Raw genomic sequence first — 21,149 nt, 5'->3', positions numbered from 1 at the left:
TGGAATGCCTATTCATATCCTTTGCGTATTTTTCTATCGGATTTCTTGTTCTTACTGGTTTCTAGGAGCTAGCTAGCTCATGACATGTCAGGCCAAGCCTTCATAACAGCATCTACACCCTTAGATTTTCGGCAGAAGGTTATTAAGGCTTCTCCCCCTCTTTTGTTCGGTGAGTATGTTGGTTTGCTTTAGTGCTTACAACCTCTCTCGGTTTCCCCTCAACATGGGGAGAGCTGAGGCAGGTGCACACGGGTGACGATGGGTGGGCAGCAGGCCTGGGGCCGCTGGAAGGCTGGGGAGAACGTGCCCCCGTCTAGGATGAGTATTCGAGTGTAATTGTCCGACCTCCTATTTGTTGAGTAAATTTCCATTTGTGGGATTGATGGGTGAAGGGTGAATGCATTTCTAACTTTGCTGGATCCTGCCATACTGCCCTTCATGGGTTTGTACTACTTTCTACATCCAGTGAAGAGCACCACACCAGCTCTGATGGTGGCGCTCTGGCCCCAGGCGGTCGGGCCTTCGCCAAACGGCAGGCCCAGGAAGGTCGTCCAGCCTCAAGCGGGAGGCACCGGGGGCAGGCCAGCAGCAGAGCCGGCCCCCTCCCATCCTGCGGAGACGCGCAAGGACGAAGTAAAGTTGGTCTGTCGTCCCGAGCCCAGGAACCAGGGTGCCCTCGGCTCCCCAGATCCTTCAGAATCCCACCTTCATCACCCTGGAACCAGGGCCAGGCTGCTGGAGAGGCTGTCCACCGGCGGCGGCAGGATGCAAGCAGAACCGGCGTCTCACGGCGGAGCCACAGCGCCCGGGGGCTCCGCTCCCGCAGAAGCCGCCCCGGCCCTCCCCGGGGCGGGAGTGGAAGCCGGATCCCGCTCTTTCGTTTTCGTTTCCCGGAAGGATAGAGATTACCGGAGCGCCCTGCGCGCCTGCTCGCCGGGAACCTGAGCGCACACTGCCCGGCACTGAAGCGACTGCCTCCCACGAAACCTTCCAGTTCTCCCGGCCAAGTTAGGGGTTTGGGAAAGGAGGGTCAGAGAGCGCCGGCTCAGGGCCCAGCAGTCGCAGGCTTTGGGGCGCTCACGACGACAGCCCGGTGACTCCCTCACCTCCACCTGTAATGCAGGTAAGAGCCTGGGAGCTGAATCACACAGCGCAGACGCGGAGCCGCTTGCCCCCCAGCCCTTCTCCACCACCTCGTTTTCCATACCCATTTTATCGGAATATTTTTTTTGTCCTGGCGGGAATCTCACTTTCCAACACATTCCCAAACCTCGTCATGCATTCCCTCACCGCCCCTCCCTCTCCTCCACCAAACTCACCTCCACCCCTTCCCTCTCTCTCGTTCTGAAACTCCTCTGTGTTATGTACTGCTCCTCCTTCCCTCCTCCTCACCCCTACATCAATCAGATGTGAAGTCTCTGGAAGTTCCTGCACAAGGCAGACCTCACAGCCGGCACACAGAACCGCGAAGGGGTCCCCCTCCTCAGCAGCCCCTCATCTGCCTGCCATATTTCCCTGGGAACCTCAGAACCTTCTTCAGAGATGGGTCCCCCTCCCACCCCCAAGGCCTTTCCCACTCCCCTCTCTCCAAGATCCATATCTGTATTTTCTCAGACCTCTCCCTGGCCTTCATGCTGAAACCCAGAGCTCGGGCTCTCAGCCGCAGCTCCCTGGCCGGCACGGCCCAGCTGCAGCCCTGGAATTCCCCATTCCTCTTGCTAGGAAGAGGGTGGAGGAGCAGACAGGGAGTTTCCTGGAAGTCCTAGGCCTTGAGCCCCTCTAGCTTGGCAAGCTCCTACTGCCAGGTGGCACCTCTGAGGCTGGGTCACCTGGGAAACAGCACCAACTGGGGGGTGGGCATCGGGCAGAAATGGTGGGAACCACCCCAAAAGGGTGCTGGATGCTCTTCTGCAGTGGCCAAGGCTTCTGGAGTTTGCTTTGCTGGCTTCAGATCCACAATCTTTTACTGAAGATTGCCCTCCTCAGACACCACGAGATGAGTGTCATGCTCTTGAAGGCCCTAGAGTGAGAAAATGACTCTTGCTGGGACTGGTTTCACTTTTACTTTTCTTGATGTGGCAGCCTGTGCCTGGGCGTGAGCCCCAAGGATCCTCCTGTTTCTACAAAATCCTGTGACTTTTTTCATCCCCTCATCCCGATGGATAAGCCAAATCACCTCTAGGCCGATTGTAAAATTGTAACGACACAGACATCCCTCAGTGGGACTCCGGGGTTCAGAAATTTATCCTTTCTTTTTTCTCTTTTGAAGACAGCATTTACTTGTTAGTTTCTTGTTTCTGATTTAAGGTTAGTTTATTGTTTCTGATTTAACGTCCCCTATGTCCTCTCACTAAGGTCTCAGTGAGTATTCCTAGGCTCTTAGATGTCCAGCTTACAAGTCAAGTCTTGGGAGGGGAAGCTTCTGGTGAGGTTAGGCTTTTCATGAAAAGCTTGAATTGGAAACATGAAATCTATCAAGTGTCCACTGTGAACAAGATGTTAGTGGTACCAAGCTGAAGACACACACTCTTCCTATCTTTAAGGTAGATGCAGAGATGGACGCTCTTTCTGTTTGATTAAAATTCTTAATACATTTTATGGGTGACTGAGCCTTCACCCAGATGCTCATTGACTGCCCTGGATTTTCCTCTCTCTAGGAAGGAGCATTGGCGGGTTTTCCTGGGAACACCTCGGCAGCCACCCCACCCCCAGGCACCCAGGCCCAGGCCAGATGTGAAGCTCGAGTGGACCTGCTGGGCGAGGGGGAAATCTGCAAGTTGCCAGGAAGACTCCGTGAGTAGAGGGGAGGAGAAAGGCTGATGTGTTTAAAAGACATAAATGTAATACATAATCTCTTCTTATGTAAGGAATTAACATCCCTCCATTTGCCATTTCTTTCCTGGATTTTCTTTAACTGTTTCTTGGTAAGGAAGTTAGAGGAAGTAAATGTGAATTCTCCTCGCAGAGAACATAGTCGACACCACCAAGTGTGGGGGTGGCAGCCTCCTCATTGGTAAGACGAAGGTTGGCGTCGGATGAGGGCTGGGTCCCTTCTAGCCTAAAAACAAAGAGTTAGGGACATTGCCAGTGAGGAAGCCAGATACAGCTAAACAGTTGTATGTATGTAGAACCCTCATTAAAATAATTATGTTTAATTTTTATTGTTGCAACAGTAGCATGTGCTTATTGTAAAAAATTGGGAAATAACAGGAAGGCATAAGAAGAATATATATAGAACAATCAAATCCACCCAAATATAACCACAGGAAATGTATTGGCCATGGCCTTTAATTTCATTTTCCTAAGTTATGCTCTTGCCTGAGGAAACTCATAGCCATGGAGCAGGCTGTAGACGAATATATTTATGCCTATGTTTCAAATGGCAGAGCTGAGAGGTAGAAAAGCTAAGTAACATGTTGAAGATCACACAGGCTCTCCACGCTAAGGCTAAACCTTGGTCCTGCCGATAATCTTCTAAGAGATTTTTTAATGCACTTCCTAAGCCGTGGAAATCATGGGGCAGGCTGGCAGGATCTTTAACCTGGGTGGGGGTCTTCGGCAGCTGTGGAAGGCATGTCTGACCTGGGCTATAAAGCATCCAGGCCACTTCCTGCTCGGCTGGCCCAGGGCCTGGAACACTGCTGTATCCATTCTACACCCTTCTGATTTCCTGGCCACAACCTGAGTTTTGAGGTGCTGGCAGGGTGGAGCAGAATGTGGGGTGTGACTGCACAGGCCTCGGGAAGATCTTGCTGCTCCAAGTGCCTCTGCTGCCCGCTGCCTGGCATTCTTGTAGTGGGGAACAGAGCGTGTCTCTCCATGATGAAAGAGAAGGTGGGGACTGACACAGGGGGTCTCTCCTGTCCACACGCCTGGAAGGAGACTCAGGCGTCCCTCAGTGGAAGTGGAGAGTGAAAGAGGATTCGTACCTCCCCGTCCCCTTCTGTGACCCGGGAGTCCGCCCAGGCTGGGACAAGTCGGAGCTATGAAGGCATAGAGGCCCTGTGACCACTTGCAGGACCTGGGCTGAGGCCACAGGGGAGCGAGTCTGGGACAAGGTGATGCCACTTCAAGGGACAACTTTGGGGATTTTGAGAGGAGGCAGTTTAGAGTTGACCACCAGCACAGCCTCATTCAGTGACAGAGAAACTGAGGCTCCTTGATTGCAAGAAACATCTGTGATGCTAACGGCCAGATGTGTACTCAATCCCAGACTCTTAATTTTTGGTCCTTAGTCTCTTCATTTTCCAGGAGCTTATTCCTGGAAACAAAAGCTCTGTGAACTTCCCACTGTAGGATGTAGGGGGATTGAGATAGCTTTGTGTTTTGACATTGACTGTCAAAGTTCCTAGTTGTGACTAAGCCACAGGAAGAGAGAGACATATAACATCACATCTGATGTTCAGATGTCACAGGCAGAGGGATGGCACCTCTGCACGTCCCTGGCTGTGCAAACAAGGGGAAAGGACCCTAGGGGAGCTCCAACAGTTTTCATCCCCTACTCAGGCTTACATCTTCACTTACAAGACAGTCCCGGGTGCTTATTTTAATAGATACAGTTCTAATATGGGCTTTTCATGAGAGCTGTGGAAATGCAGGTTCTGGTTCAGGAGGCGTGGGGTGGGGTCTAAGATTCTGCATCTCTAATAAGCTCCCAGGTGCTGCAGCAGCAGCTGGAAATGCATCCGAGGACCTCATTTTATGTAGCTAAATCCTAGCAGTGATTTTCAAAGTGCTGGTCAAGATTCACGAAGGAGGTGAAATCAATTTGATGGGTCAAGATATGAGGTGTGATCAACAAATACAGTGAATGTTTAAATAAAAAAAAAGTATTACAGTAGAAGACACATTGCAATTAACCCCCCCTCCCCCCAAAATACTTCCCCTCACTTCAAATACTTATCCCATCATTCTTGCCACTTTCTGAAGCAGTTCTGGAAGTCCTCTTTCGTGAGTGTCTTTACTTCATCCTCCATCATGACAATGCTCCGTGTCACACATCACTTCTGGTACAGCAATTTCTGTCAAATAAAAACATTACAGTGTGTCCTCAACCACCTTATTCACTGGATCTGGCACCATGTGACTCTGGCTCTTCCCCAGTCACAATGATTCAGGACACTGAGGCAGCCACGATAGCACAACTAAAGACACTCACGAAAGAGGACTTCCAGAACTGCTTCAGAAAGTGGCAAGAACAATGGGATAAGTGTGTTTGAAGTGAGGGGGAGTATTTTGAGGGGGATTAATGGCAATGTATCTTCTACTGTGATAATTTTTTTTTTAATTTAAATATTCACTGTATTTTTTTATCACACCTCATAAATATTTAAAAAAATGAAATAGAATGTATCAGTACAATGTAAATAGTAAAGGTGATTTCGCAAACACTTTGTTTTGGTTATTATATGTACATGTGTGCGGGAGGGTCGTGATATTTTTTACTGTGGGTTGAGGTTAGAATGGTTTGAGAAAGCCTGCCCCAGATCATGGCATGTTAGAAGCAGTACGTCAGATGGATGCAAGTGTAAAAGAGAGAAGTGGGGTGGAGTGGGCAGGATGGAGACTAGAAGTGAAGGTTCAGGAAGCTGTGAGAACTGACAGTGGCGTCATCACCTGAGGTGAAAGGGAATCTGGCAACCAGCAAACAGATGGGAGATTCTCAGATCTAACAGTTTAAGGACAAAGAGCCACCCCCTCTAAACTCAGGGCCTGGGCTGGGCCATAGGCTTCTTTGTGCAAATGGAAAAGACCCCTCATTTTGGAAGACGCCAGGCCAAGCCTTGGCTGGGGTACCCCCACTCTCTCACTCGTCCCTTCAGGTGGTGCAGGACACAAGACAATGTTATGCACTGGCCCTGTCCCCACTGGCTGGTGTGATTACCAAGAAAGACAGTCCCAGCCAAGACAACCAGGGCAAGGAATGTGCTGACAGATGTGAGGGGCCTCTGGACAGACAGTGTCACACAATAAACGAAGGACATTGATAATGCTAACCCACAGCCATCATGGCAGAGAAACAAGTTACTTCTTCTGTTTTGAGGCAGGCTCACCAATGAGGATCTGATAATCATGACAAAGGCCATTTGTTTTGTACTTTTGACCAGGTATTTGCTGGACAAATCAGACACACCGTCTGATTAACTGCACTCAGAAGTCCTAGGAAATAGCTTCTGTTATTAGCCCTGCCTCACAGGTGTGAAAGCTGGCTAGAATGAGGTGAATTATCTTGTCCATAGTCACCCACCAGTAAAATGGTGGAGATGGGATTTGAACCCACGTCCCTCAGACCCCACAGCTGTCACTCACTCTGAGCGACAGCCTCCAGCATTAGATGATGCCAGCTCCCATTTTTAGAAGACCAGCCAAGCATGTTACTCCGTCTCCTGCATTTGTCCTGGGGGCCCTGCCAGGTAGGTAGCAGCCAGCTGTTCTGATTTGGTTGCTGAAGGTTGGACCAGCTCTGTTGCTCCCAGAGGTCACTTGACCTAGTAATCTGCAGGGTGTGGTGAGGAGTAGCAGGGAAATACCTTTGCTGGGGGGGAGGGGCAGCTCGAGGGAATCTAGAAACCAGGGCAGAGGGGTTTTGACTTCATAAAGTTAATAATTGGGAGACACTTTAGTTTCTTGAGCAGGAGTGAAAGGGATGCTGTGGTAAGCGAGACCTGGTTGGGGGGGGTGTCAGTTAGGGGGCTGGAGAGAGGGGTGGTCAGATGCCTCGAGGACTTTTGGCCCACGCTGATTTGCTCAGCTCCCTCATTTAAGCAATTTGTATTTACTGAGCATCTACTACGTGCCAGGCATTGCTCTAGGTGCTGGAGAGACAGCAGTGACTGAGACTGGCAAAGTCTGTGCCTCATGGAGCTGACATTCTGCTGAGGGATGCGGTGACATCATGGGGAAGCACTGTGCCCGCTGATAAGGGCAATACAGCTGAGGGGGTGGGGAGCCCCCACATCCAGCCCTGCTCTGTCTTGACTCTTCAGGGAGACACGTGAGCCCTCCCACTGTGTCCTGGACAGGCAGCTCCTCTGGCTACCCCAGCTAGCGAGGACTCTGTCCAGAAACTGGGAGCTGTCCAACCTGGAAATCCCCACAGAGCAAGTCTCGGGGCAGGGAGAGGAAGGTGAGCCTTGGCTGGAGTCCTCACAGACAGATTGTTGGTGTGAAGGACTGAAAAGGCCGTGTGTTATTGCCGAGAAAGGGAGAAGCTGTGGGGTGCCCTGCAGGTGAAGCCCCTTAGGTTGCTAAGGGGACACCAGGTAGGCCCAACCCAGTCACTAGGTCAGGGGGACTTCTGGGGCAAGTCGACACCTCAGTGCTACTCACCAGCATTTGTTGAGCTCCGAGGTGTGCTGGGCCCCGCGCCAAGCATTTTACACGCATTACCTCATCTAACATTAAGAGCTCTGTTTGTCTCGGAAAGCATAAGCTGCATGCCAGGCACTGGGCTTTAAATGGATTCCCTGGTACAGTCCTCGTGACAGCCCTGTGTGGCTGAGACTGTTTGTTCCTCAGATGAGAAAATCGATACACAGTCACTTAGGTCCCATCATTTACAGCTGGCCTGGCACCGTCATTGGAACTTTTTGTTGTATGTTTTTGCTTTACTGTGGTTTTTTTTGTTTTTTTGTTTTTTTTTTTTGAGGTATAGCTTAATGCAGTCAAGTGTTCACACCCTAAGTGTACAACTCCATGAGTTTTTATTCGTGTATACACCCATGTAGCCACCATGTAGTTCAAGACCTAGACCATTTCCAGCGCCCCAGAATGTTCCCTGTGCCTCTCGTCAACCCTCCAAAGGGCGACCATTCTTCTGTTGTCTTCCCCAGACTAGCACTGTCTGGTGTTTTTTTTTTCCAATTTTTTTTTTTTTTTACTTTTATTAGCATTTATTTGATGTTGAATTTACTCCTGGGCCATAAATATTTGTTTCTTCAGTTTCTTCTGGGAGATCCTTTTCTTCCGTGCAGCCTCTTCTGGTTTAGGCCAATCTGCTCTTTCTCAGTGAGGATCACCTCAGTGTGGCAGGGAGAGCACATGTGTGGGTTATCCCGCCCACGAGCTCTGTAAGTTCCATGCTGCATCTGGGGAGCTTTGTTCACCTGGCTGTGCTCACTGACCAGAGTCTATGTGTAAACCCTTATGCTCAGCATCACTCTCTGCATTTTTAAGCATGTGCAGCAAAAATGCTGCACTCTTTTTGGGCCACTGACCCTGTGTCCAATCCCACTGTTGGGCCTGGGCACGTCTCCCACCTCCACCATTGTGACAGTGGAATGGCACACATTGCTCCTGTAACGTGACGTCCTTCAGATACTTGGTGGCTTTTCGGAGATGCATACCCTTGATGGCCTGGGCAGTTTCACGAGTGTTCTTAAAATGAACCCGTAATTTGAACCTCTCGATTTACGTGATTTTGTAGGGTCCTCTGGGTCAAGCGAATAGTGAACCATTTTCAGAGGTCACCTCAGGTCGCTTACGGGAAGAGCACTGTCTATTCTTGATTATAGTTTTATATCTGGCTTCTTGCCCCAGTGTAGTATCTCTGAGTTTTATCCGTGTGTCGTGAGCATTCACGTGGACTTTCTGGTTTATTGCCAAGCAGCATTCCATTACATGAAAACATTAGTTTGATTGTTCTGTGGCTGATGGATGTTTGGGATGGTTCCAGTCTTTGTCTGTGGTGAACAGAGCCATGGTGGACACTTGTATACAAGTCTTTTCGGTGGGTGTGCTCACCATGTTTCTTAGGTCTTTACTTACGTGTGGAAATGCTGGGTGTAATTTATACAATATGTAGCCCGGGCTCCTAACCTCTGCACCACATTGCCCCTCAAATAGCACAGCAGCCCAGAGAGGCTGTGTTATTATCCCATTTCACAGATGGGGAAATTGAAGCCAAGAGAGATTGAGTGGCTTATCTAAGGTGACTTTGGGCTGAGCGGGAACCCAAACCCTGAACTTGGGGATTTGGCCCCAAGCTAGGTGGTCGACCCACTGCTCAGAACATGGTCCTTTCCTAGGGTTTGAGTCCTATCCGAAAAGCCTTTTGACCTTAGTATTTTTTGAAGACACAGGGAACAAGAAGGTCCCCTGTCTTTATCATGGGACTGGAAGTGCTGGCAGCAATGGGGTGAAAGGTGAGGGTAGGAGAGAACATGACATAATGAAAGGAAAGCCAAATGCCACTCCAGGCAGGTGATAGCCTTCAAGGTTTCCGGTGCTGTTGTGGGCTGTGTGTGACCTCAGGGCCCCTGACAGAAGCCCCCTGCCCATCTCTGTGGATCTGGGAGCAGGACCACACCTGTGGTTGATAATGTCTGCAAAGTTCAGGGTTTTCCTCTTTTAGTGTAACTGTAGTGTTTTCATAGAGGCAAGACCCTCTAGCCAAACTCAAGAAAATGGACCCCTCTGACTCAGGAATCATAGTTTTGAATTTCCAGACTGACAGCCTCAAATATCATAAAATAGCCAACACTGCAAAAAAAAACTCAAGTGCCATTTGGTCCCCAGAGCCCTGGCAGCCCTGCCTGGCTGTGTAGACCCGCCTCGACATCCCCTGAATCTCACCACCAGGCGGCCTCTGAGTTTTACACCACACAGCCTTTTCTCTCTGGCTTCTTTATCACCAGACTGATCTCCCAGGGAGGCTCTAAATTCCTGTTTCCACCAGCAAGGTGTCCTTGTCCGTGGTTCTTGCTGGGTGCAGGTGTTATTAAAATGATATCTCATTCTTCTGTGATTGTGCCTGTCCCCGACTACTGAGGTGACAGGTCGTCCCACATGTTTATTAGTGGATCTGCTCTACTGAGGAGGCTCTCGCCTGGCAGCGATTTTGCTCCCCTCCCCTTGGGGACATTTGGCAACGTCCACAGACATTTTGGGTTGTCACACCGTGTGTGCGCGCGCACACGCGTGCGCGTATGTGTGTGTGTGTGTGTGTACGTGCATGTGCTCGCACGCACACGCACACACCCTGCTATCTAGTGGGTAGAGGCCAGGGATACGGCTAAACATTCTGCAAAGCTCTGGGCAGCCCCCAAGGCAAGGACTTAATCAGCCTAAAGTGTCAATAGTGCTAAGCAAGTGTTAAGCCTGCTCCCCTGAGAACTGAGGTAAGATTTAAAAAAACTAATTGAGAGATGCTCTTGCCCTATGATAGGCATTAGCGCTTTATCTGTCATCTGCACTGCAAGTATTTCCCTGAAATCTGTCCTCGTTTAGTTTTGTTCGTGGTATCCTTTTGCCACACATACAAAATTAATGTAGTCAAATGTGGCTTTCATTTTAATTACAGCCTCTGAGATTCCTGTCATGATGGAAGTCTACGCTACCCTTGTTTAGTGCATACTATAGTTTCTTATTTCTACTTCTGTCAGGGTTCCCATTGTTCTATTCATTAGGCCTTAATCCATCTGGAGGTGGTTTTTTGCGAATGATGGGAAGTGAGGTTCCAAATATATATATATGTTTTCCATGTGGAGAGCCAGTTGTGGTTTTACCATATCTTAAATTAACTATCCTTTCTCACTGGATTAAAAGTGCCACCACTGTCATATATTAACTTTACACACACACACGTATCTCTTTGGCTCCCTCTTCTTTTCCAGTGATACTTGTCAATCTTAGCTTCATACCTTCAGATCTTGATTATATGGCTTTGTGGTAGGTAGCTCCTCATAGGTCAGTTGTCATGTCTTTTCTATCCCCTTAAATCACGTTTCCATCAATTTCAGACACTGATTCTTCCTTCTTATTCACTCTTAGGTCCTGAAACAAGGTGGGGGAAGCCTGTCTTCCTTCCAAGCCGGGCTGCATTGCTCTGCATTTGTGGCACAGTGCACTTTCCTTTTGTGCCACTGATCATGGTTGTCATTAGTCACTGATTGCTGGGGTCCTTCCCTCCTGCCATTCTCGCTCTGTGCTGTGTCCCCAGCAGTAGCACATGGCCTGGCACAGATATTGGCTGAATGATTGAATGACCTGGTAGACGATGTACATTTAAAAACAAAAAACATGAAAACTGCTTTTCTTTTATGTCATTTTGGGAACAAGGCAGTGGGAGGTTGGTTTAGTCTTTGTCACTGCCAAGGTGTGGCCGTGAACAGTTGCTTCTCTCCTCTGCCTCAGTTGTCTTACCTGTCACACTGGACCCTGTAAGCCCTGAGCTTCTTCAACTCTTACGCTGCCGGGGGCCCTGAGAGGGATGAAGAGCTTTGGGAGGAAAAGCACCACACATGGCGAAACACCAGGCTTACTCGTGACAGTGGGCACAGTACTGGGGCCCCCAATACTGTTAGGGCCCACGAAAATGTTCCAATTCCTTTTAAAATCAGAAGAAAATGACTTTTAGGTAGAAGAAAATGTTTTACTGTTTAACAATATACTCACCTTTACGCCAATGCAGTCATGAAATATAATTACAAATTTTGTTTCGTGAAGGAGCCCATGAAGGGAAGAGTGCCAGGGCCCACGAAAGTCACAGTGAGGCCCTGCTACACACAACCCTGATTAGTGAGATAAATGATTGGCATTAGGAGCATAATAGCCAAGGCAGAGTAGAGCGTAGTGGGAGTAAAAGAAGGCAGTCACTTGTCAGTATTGCTGGAAGAACACAAGAACTGAAGGTGGGTTTGGGAGACTCCTTTGCTCCTGGCTGTTCTCTGAATGAACCCAGATCTGAGCTGGCACAACAGAGTGGAAGAGTATGGCAGCCAGACCTGGTTCCGGACCTGGCTGTCCTTCATGCTCCCTGTGTGGCCTTGGGCTAGTCACTTCACCTCTGGGAGCCTCAGTTTTCTGATGTGGAAAACAATAACAGCAACACCTTCTTTGTAGGACTGTGTGGTCATTCATGCAGTCATTTAACACATGTTTATCGAGCACCTACTATGTTCCAGGCACTGCCCTGGATGGAATACATACAACAGTGTGCCCCAGCATACCCAGTCCAGTGCTGGACACATAGTAGTTCCTCATTAAACATTAGTTGAATGAATAATTGGAAAACAGGCTGGAGGTGGGAGGGAGGGAGCACCAAAAATAAATAAATATATGCATAATGCATAATGATAATTATATCAAATGTAAAATGTAATTACAAAGAAAGTAAAGTGCCAGGAAGGAAAAGAAGAGGACACAGTGACAGAGAAACTGTCGGCATGGGGAGGGCAGGACAGCACAGCATCTGCTCAGATGGAGTATTCAGGGTGGGCTTCTCTGAGGAGGTGACATTCAAGTGAGGGCCTGAAGTAGGAGGATGAGAGGTTGATGGGAACAGAGCCCCCGTCCCGGCCCCATGCCCTCTGCCCAGCTGTGTCCTTGGTGTCCTTTCGGTGCAGGCATCCAGCCCTCGCTCTGGAGCAGGGAGGACGTGCTGCACTGGCTGCGCTGGGCCGAGCAGGAGTACTCTCTGCAGCGCACCCGGGAGCACGGCTTCGAGATGAACGGCCGTGCCCTGTGCATCCTCACCAAGGACGACTTCCGGCTCCGCGCACCAGGTTCAGGTCTGGGAAACTCACTGGCTTTGCTCTAAAACGATGGAAACCCAGGTAGGCCAGGGAGGGAGGTGGAGGGTGTGTTGGTTAGAGCATGATGTTCACCGGCCAGCGCTGCTGACGCCCCTCTTTCCATAAACATTTGCCTGGTGGTTCCCCGCTAAAGCTGGCTTGCAGCAAAGGAGTCGATTTCGCTGTTGTTTTCAGAGCCCCAGGGGCTGTCCTGCTCTCTCCCTGTGGCTCTTGTCTCCCCTACCCCTTTCCACCCTACTGCCTCTCATCTCCATCAGCACGAAGGGGCTTGTGACAAGACATACCACCAGAGGGCCAGGTGACTGCAGGGGAATGCGGCCAGCGCTCCCCATCCAGCCTGGTCAGCCCCCCTTCCTGCTCCCACCCCTAGGTGATGTCCTGTATGAGTTGCTGCAGTACATCAAGACCCAGCGGCAAGCCCTGGTATGTGGGCCCTTTTTTGGAGGGGCCTTCCGACAGAAGATCCCCGCTCAGCACTGCTCCTGCCCCCTGGAAGGTGAGGAGGCCCTTAGCAGAGCTCTGAGACCCTCCCCCAAATCGGCCTCATTGGGAGGGCAGGGCTTCCTGCAGGTGAAGTAAGGAAAGAGGCAGAGGTGGGGCAAGCCCCGTCTCCTCCCGCCAGGCCCTCAGGCACTGCTGGCAGCCTGTGGTGCTGCCGCCCTCTGGCCAGGGGCCTGCCTCTCACCTCCTTGCTCTGCTCTCCTCTCCAGCAAAGCGTTGTTTGTATGGTGTCTCTGCTTCTCGTCCTCCTGGCCTCTCCACGGGCACCCCTCCTGTCAGGGTCTCCAGGGACCTGACCTTACGGGTGACCGTGTCCTCACTCACTGCGACTAACCTCTGGTTAGCCTCCCCCCCCACAAACTCTTCCCGGGGCTTCTAGGACGCCCCACTGGTCACTCCTTCTCAACCTCCCACTTTCTCCTCTTCTCCTTGACTTTTAAATGTTGGGGTACCCAGGGCTCAGGGGGCCTCTTTGTCTGCACTCAGACCTCAGTAATCTCATCCAGTCTCGGGTATTAAATACCACCTAGTGCCAATGATTGCCATAGACACCCAGACCGCTCTGAATTCCAGACTCCAGCACCCCAGACTGCCTGCCCCACCCCTCCAGGATGTCTAACGGGCGTCTCAACCCTAACCTCAGCTCCTAAAGCAAACGCCTGATTACTGCTCCCCTCCGCCCCCTGCCACCGCCCCAACCCTGTTCCTCTCCAAGTCTTCCAGTCTCCTTCCAATTGTACAGGCCAAAACGTTGGATGTCATCTTTCATTGCTTTCTTCTCTCTCAGCCTTGAATCTCCTCACTGGTCTCCTTGCTTCCACTCTTGACCTATGATCTATTCTCAACAGAGCAGCTGGAGAGATTCATAAGTCAGGTCATGTCTTCTTAGCTCAAAGTCTTCCAATGGTTCCCATCTCACTTGGGGTCAAAGCCACGGTCCTTATAATTACTTCCCCTTCCTCTGCCATCCTCTGCCACCTCTCGCCTCCTCGTTCATGCTGCTCCAGCCACAGTGGTCTCCTTGTTCAATGAATAACCCAGAGACACTCCTGCCTCAGGGCCTTTGCACGTTCTGTTCCCCCTGCCTGGCATTCCCTTTCCTAGATACCCACATAGCTTATTCTTCTCCCTCCCTCAGGTGTCTGTTCAGATGTTAACATGTCAGTGAAACCTTTCCAGGATTTCCTATCTGTCCTTATGGTGCTTTATTTTTGCCCCCCCCCATTATATATTGTTTCTATTTCTTTTTTATTTTAATCATCTATTTCCCCTCCACCCCCAACTAGAATATAAGCTCCATGAAGGCAGGAGCTTTCTTTGGGTTCAGTGATGTGTCACCAAGATTCTAGAACACTGCCTGGCTCATAGAAGGTTTTCAATAATTGTTTATTGGGTGGATGGAAAAGACTTTGGACTGAGATACAGGTCACCTGGACTCTGGATCTGGCTGTGTCACCCTCAGCTTTGTGAACAATTTTACAGATGAGGGGATGGGTTTGAGAAATGAAATTACTTATCTGGGAGCCAGGGTTAGCACCTGGGCTGTCTGGCCCTCACTCATGTCCTCCACTGCCTCCCTGACCTTCTAACCAGGGGCTGGAGAGAGGAAGAGCATTATAAGTGCTGTCCCACGGGGCTCCCAGGCATGTCACTGAGGGGGTCTGTGCTGGGGGAGGCTCTGGGCCCACAGATCAATGGTGCTCATTTACTTGCAGAGGAGACCAGGCCCTCTCACGTGGCCCTTCAGCAGCCACAAGACCTAAGGCTTGCCAGCTCCGTGAGCCACCTGGATGCCCCTGAGCTGACCAGGTGGCGCCTCAGCAAGGAGGAGCTCAGCTGCAGGGCCGAGGGCATCTGCCCCTTCCCCACCGAGCCGCAGGCCCCCATCGACGGCAGGATTGCAGGTGAGCAGGAGGCTGTGTCCCCCTGTCCCAGAGAGAGGTGAGCTGAGGCCGAGTCCCAGGGGAATCACGGGTGACGAGGAGGAGGGTGGTTTTGATCTAGGGTGTGAGGGGGTCTGTGCCGAGTGGCAGGGGTGTGGGTGACTATTCTGTGTGCTGGCCACAGCCTGGCCACAGTGGGCAGTGCTGCCCGGGATTGGCAAGCCCACGCGACAATTAAGCCAGTAATCGTCAGACAGTCAGTCAGATCAGCATGGAGTAGCAATGTCCCGACCATACCTTTAAAACCTTACTTATTTATTTTTAAATAGTTGAGTGCTTACAGTGTGCCAGGCATGGTTCTAAGGCCTTTATGTAATCCTACGATAGCCCTTGAGGTTGGGGCTAATTATTATTAGCCCCATTTAAAGGTAAGGAAAATGAGGCACAGAAAGGTCGAGTGACTTTCCGTGTTCACACAGCAGTAAGTGGTAGAATTGGGATGTGAATTCAGTCAGTCTGAGCTCTAACCAGGTGATACGCTTCCATTTTGCTTTTGTTGTTCAAGGATTGACTGACAGACAGACAAGCAGACAGACTGACAGATAAGCACCAAAGGGTGTTTTCTAGCCACGATGGGGCCACTCTATTCTAAGTCACCATAGAGGGGCAAGAAGCCTGGCTTCTGGGTTGGAAATGACTGGGAATCACTCAACACAGTTATTTGATCTTTTTAATAATAATGCCTAACATTCTTTGAGCGCTTACTGTGTGCCAGGCACTGTGTTAAGCGTTTTGTGTGTGTGTGTGTGTGTGTGTGTGTGTGTCTATTGTGTTGCTTCATCCTCACAGAGGAAACTGGCTTGGAGGCCCAGTAGTGGGACCTGAGATCCCCCGGTGCTCCCAGGCTCCTCTGCTGCTTGCCCTCCACGATGGCACATTTGATTTTCCTGAAGCTCCCGTGAGGGGGCTCAATAGGATGGATGTTACAAACCTGATTTAACAGAGATCCAGGGGACTGAGTGACTGGGCCAGGGGCAGAGAGGGACCTGGAAGCAGGGCTCCGGCCACTGCCCCTGCCCTTGAGGGAAAGGCATTGGCTTTGGTGTCTGCAGAGCTGGGGTACACTCCCTTCTGTACCGGCCACTTAGGACCTCGGAGATTTGGGACATCTCGGTACCTCTCTGAGCCCATGGCCTCATCTCTTCCTGGGGATACAGTAGCTACCTCGTGGAGTTAGGGTGATTGAATGAGATGAGTATGGGCCCCCGTTTAGGTAAATACCAACCGTCGTCTTCGCCGTCCTACTGCACGGCGGGCTCCAGCCTCCAGGGCCCGGAGCCCTTTCTAATGCTCGTCCGCGCAGTGCCAGGAATGAGCCCTGGCCACACCCCTGTGCTCCCTTGCAGACTGCCGGCTGCTGTGGGATTACGTGTACCAGCTGCTCTCGGACTCCAGGTACGAGTCCTACATCCGGTGGGAAGACAAGGACGCCAAGATCTTCCGAGTCGTGGATCCGAATGGGCTCGCCAGACTCTGGGGAAACCACAAGGTGAACCTCAGCCCACAGACGGATGGTCTCGGCCCAGCCAGGCACTGTGCTAAGTGCTCTTGTGAATTAGCAGTTTAAGTCTCACAACAAACTCAGGAGATGGATGTTCTTATCCTCGTTTTATGGCCGGGGAAACAAATTCAGAGAGGTAAAGGGATTGTCCAACGTCACACAGCAGCCAAACAGTGGAGCTGGAGCTTAAATGGGCAGCACAGCCCAGCCTCTTTGCCCCTACTCTGCACTGGCCACTCCCCAGAAAGAGAGGAAAAAGCAACTTGGCTAAAGTCACACAGCCGGTAGCACGGCCCTTGTGTCCCCCTCACCATGCTGTCCCTCTGATTACGTTTCCAACTAAATACATATTTATTTGTTATTACTTCTGACATTCACTATATAGAAGCAGCATGTGATTCACTCCTGCCCCATGGTTCTCAGCTCTGTAGGTGAGAGAACCATCCCATTTCTCCCCCGACCTTCCGCTGCTTTTCTCCTTGCCAAGTCAAGAGAACTCACGCACGCCCTCACAGAACCCTGGGCTGAGGCGCTTAAGAAACCATCCAGTTCAACCTGCTCCCTCCTGGGTGTGGACCCTGAGGCCTGGAAGGAGCAGGGTGGGGAGTGGGGGTGATTTGTGATCACTTTGCCTTCCAGAATCGGGTGAACATGACCTACGAGAAGATGTCACGTGCTCTGCGCCACTACTATAAGCTGAACATCATTAAAAAGGAACCTGGGCAGAAACTCCTGTTCAGGTGAGTGGCTTTGGGGCAGAGATGCAAAGGGGAAGCGGGCTGGGTTGGTTCGGCTGGAAGACCCTGCAGCTGGAGCAGGGGCTGATTTGCAGCTGGGGCCTGAATTCTAGATTTCTGAAGATACCTGGGAAAATCATCCAGGACAAGGACAGCCGCCTGGAGCAGCTGGAGAGCCAGGAGCGGGAAAGGATGGATTTCAAGGAGGAGATGCTGGAAATCTCCCCATGAGGGGCACGAGGACTCTGGGCACCAGGTACCCACAGAACAGAGACTGCGTCTCCCATGAAGGCAGCGAGCTGCCTGGCCCCCTCTCCTCCCAGGCCAGCAGGGATCCCAGCTGCCTTTTGCTCTCACAGGATCACAGCTTTCATCTTGGGCCTCTAAGCTGCCTGGGCACCTGGGCAGGCTGAGAACTGGGAGGCCCACGTCCAGGACATTGTGGGGGCGTCATTCTTTGGGGTTAAGCAGGGGCACAGCGTGTGAACGCTCCCCCTGCCCTCCCCCACGTACCTGCCCAGCTGGGGAGAGGTAGCCGAGTGCTGAGAGAACATCCAGCCCAACTCCTTCAAGTTACAGAAGAAGGAAGCAGAGGTCCCTCCCTGAGCCTCAGCTTTCCTCATCTTCAAAGGGACGTGCTCGTGAAAACCCGCCCTCAGGGGGGTGAGGCATGAAATGGACAAAAAATGGTTGCTTTGTCAACCTTAGTAATAGTAACAATAACGATACCTGACATTAAGTGCTTACTGTGTGCAGGCCTTGTGCTAAGGGTCCTACCTGTATTTGATCTCATCCAACCCTGTGAGGTTTAAAGATGGGGAAACAGAGGCAGAGATCTCCAGAGCTGGGCTGCTTCTCCACAACCCAGTGGTATTACCCATTTTCCTTTAGTGGCTCTGAGTGTCTTGGGCACTTCTCAAGCAGAGGCCGTGGCCCTACCCCTGTGCCCTTGGCATCTTTGTGGAACAGCTCCTTCCTTGGCCCAATCCCCTTCTCCTCCGTTTTCAGTCCTTTGGTGACTCAGTGACTATGACCCAGTGAAGATTGCCACCCACCTCCATCTATGGCTTCCTGTGCTCCCATACCTGTATCTGCCATGTGACTTTGGGCAAGTTGTTCCACCTCTCTGGAGCCTCAGGTTTCTCATCTGTAAAATGGGAATGTCACTCCTGACAGACCTCACAGGAAAGCCAGAAAACTTCAATAAGATAATATTTGTGAAGAGCTTCTTGTATGCCTGCTGTGTAGGAGCACCAAATCCATGTGAGCTAAGAAAACTGCAAACCAAAACCTGCTCTAAAGCATGAAAATCTCTCTGTTCTGTTGGTTCAGCTTCTCTTCTCTGCTCCCCAACCTCCAGTACTGTCTGGGGCCCCTCAGGAGGTGTGAGCCTCTGCCCCTGCACCTCCCAGCAAGGGTTGGGGAGAAAGGGGAGTGTTTTCACTTAATCAAAAACAGAATTTCTTGGATTTCCATCTTCTTTCTTGGAAGGAAGAAACTACTGCCTCTTGCCTCCGGCAGGTCAGAAAACCCTGTCTGGCAGAGCCTGAGCTGGCCTTGAGTCACTGTCCAGGAGAAGCTGATAAGGATTCTTGGACCTTGGGACTCAAAGCTGTGACTGCTCATGAGCAGGGAGATTCTTGGCGTAGTCCTGTGGGGAGCCTTCTATAATTCCACAGCAGGAGGGGCCAAGCAGCGGGCCTTGGCAAAGGTCCCATAGGAAAATCCTTGCCCCTTCCGTTTTCCCTGAGACTATTGTATCTTTTTGACTTCACTCCAGGGTGAACTCACGCCCCATAGCCTTTCCCACGCCCCCAACCCAGAACTACATAACTGACCTGGGAGGGACTGTCCAAGTCAACTTGTCCAGCCTCTCCTTTTATATTTACAGATAACACCACTGAGGCTAGAGAAGGGGAGTGACTTGCCCAGGGTCGCACAGCCCAGCTCAGCCTGCTGGCCCCTGATGTTGCCTCATTTCGTCTTGTTTTGCATCTTGCTCGTGGGTGCAAGGTGTAGAGGTTAAGTCCTTCCAGCTACCATGTTGGCATTTGCCTGCTGGTGTGTTCATGGCTGAAAACAGCTACATATCCTGGGGACTGTCTTTACTCAGGATGATGAATCTCACCCAACACAGGGGCGACAGGACCAGGCGTGGGCTGTGGGCTTTGGCAGAGACCCCAGCCCGGGTCTCAGGTCTTTGGACTCTTCTTCCAGCCCTGAGCTCAGCTCCACTCTTTCCCCCTCTCCCCAGGCACATTAGGCTCTGGGATGGGTACCTGGGTGCCAGGAATAAATGGATTCTTCAGCCCTTCCTTCCACGAACATTAATTGAGCACCTGCTGTGTACCTGGCATCAAGTGAGGCTCTGGTTTTCCATCCATTTTTTTACACAATTAGATTCCTGAAAAGTCATAGGTCGCTGAAAAGGTGTGTCAAAACGGACTTCCTCACAGATAAGTTTAATAAGCTGAAAATATAGTCTCATGGGTTGAAAAAGTGGCCAGCCATCTTTTTTGTGTGGCTAGATTAATGTCACCAGTAAATGCAGAGTTTATGAAAAAGTGAGTATATTAAGAAGTTTATTGATGAAATAAATGATACAAGTCACTGTCTCCATCCAGTTCATCCATTTATCGCATTAACCCAAGAGCACTGGCTCCGAGATTCTCCATCTTCTCCGTGACATGGATTCTTGCTGAGAAAGGCTTTTTCCTCACAAGGAAGCTGCAGATCTAGCACTTCAGTTTTATTGAACTATGATGACATATAACACTGTGTAGGTTTAAGCTGTACAGTGTGTAGCACTTTTTCAATCCTGATGGCTCTGCCATGTCTCTTAACTGCAGGAAGCCTGGCTGATGCTGGTGACCCATCGTCTTTCTTGTGCAGGATCCGGGTGGTGACAGCCTTTCTCAACTTCCTCTTCTGGTCCCTCCCCATAATGTTAATCCACATTTTCTACTACGCCAGTGTTCTCTCGACAGTTTCATAGAGACGCACAGAAAACAGAAACATTTACAGAGCAAGGGCTTGGTTTCTCCCAACTATCCAGTGTCTGGTGGCAAATGCAGACGTGGTGCTTGCTCAGAAGGAGCCTTGTCCAAGGCAGGGTCAGAACCCCTGCTCCCCACTGGCGTGGCCACTCTGTGGGACCTCTGAATGAAGCTGCCCCTGGTACAGCCCCAAGATTAGGGTGAGGAGTTTAGTTAAAGTGGGTTGTCCTGAAATCAGAATGGGCATATTTTAAATATATGTTCATCATGATCTTAATTTTTAAAAATTTCCAAATCCTTGGAAGTTAATTGCTCATAGGAGGAGGGGTGGGGGTGGGGGGCATGTAAAGGAGAATGGGGCCCTGCCCTTGGGAAGTTCACACATCCATGGGGGCAGCAGATGCAGCTGATGACCAGAAGTTGTGAGAGGCGTGCCCCCTGGGTCCGTGGGTGACAAAGTGGCACCGTGCGGTCAATTCTGCGTGGTGGGCACCAGCAAGAGTGTCCCTGAGGAGAATCCTGCGGGCTTCTGCTCTGTTCTTCCCTTTTAGAGGGGTGAGGTCTGGAGGTATGGCGGGGCAGTGGGGAGGGCTCAGGGAGAGCGCAGGATGCAGGGGAAACGGGAGCAGGGCTGACTGCAGAGGTGCAGAAGGGATCCCTGCGGTTCGTGCTTGGTTCAGCCTGGCTCACCAAGACAGGGAAGTAGACCAGGACCAGGCCGAGACCTCAGAGGGTGAGGAGGGAGCCTTTAGGAAGAGGGAGGGGCTATCCTGTTCTGACCCAGCAAGAACAAGAGAAAACCCCCAGCAGTGCCACCTGCACATGCCCCACTTCCTGGGGCAACTGATGCTATGAGGAAAGAAAACATTATTTGAAGCCGGTCCACAGAGAGCTATCGATGATTCACCAACAGACTTTACCACGTAGTGTGCTCCCAG

At 50.9% G+C, this 21,149-nt stretch overlaps 1 protein-coding gene across 2 annotated transcripts; it reads left to right on the top strand.

Moving 5' to 3' along the window:
- Positions 1–928: 928 nt before the first annotated feature.
- On the top strand, positions 929–19,834 carry ETV7 (ETS variant transcription factor 7). 2 transcript variants are annotated; one of them, XM_019738862.2, is made up of 8 exons: positions 929–1,123; positions 2,658–2,793; positions 12,345–12,509; positions 12,904–13,029; positions 14,750–14,938; positions 16,324–16,466; positions 17,118–17,218; positions 17,329–19,834. In XM_019738862.2, exons 1-8 carry the CDS (start codon positions 1,118–1,120, stop codon positions 17,444–17,446), a joined length of 984 nt encoding a protein of 327 aa, XP_019594421.2. In that variant the 5' UTR covers positions 929–1,117; the 3' UTR covers positions 17,447–19,834. The 2 variants fall into 2 exon arrangements, with proteins under 2 accessions (XP_019594421.2, XP_074188965.1); XM_074332864.1 differs by having other exon boundaries at positions 986–1,123; positions 14,750–14,975; positions 17,329–17,466.
- The last annotated feature ends 1,315 nt before the right edge of the window (positions 19,835–21,149 follow it).

The sequence above is a fragment of the Rhinolophus sinicus genome, linkage group LG05, assembly GCF_036562045.2.
Source record: "Rhinolophus sinicus isolate RSC01 linkage group LG05, ASM3656204v1, whole genome shotgun sequence".
NCBI classification, from domain to species: Eukaryota; Metazoa; Chordata; class Mammalia; order Chiroptera; family Rhinolophidae; genus Rhinolophus; species Rhinolophus sinicus.
This window is presented reverse-complemented; position numbering and strand designations above follow the sequence as displayed.

Coding starts and splice junctions, on each gene's coding strand:
- ETV7 (XM_019738862.2), top strand. Junction 13,030..14,749: donor CTGCTCCTGCCCCCTGGAAG/GTGAGGAGGCCC, acceptor ATTTACTTGCAG/AGGAGACCAGGCCCTCTCAC. Junction 14,939..16,323: donor CATCGACGGCAGGATTGCAG/GTGAGCAGGAGG, acceptor GCTCCCTTGCAG/ACTGCCGGCTGCTGTGGGAT.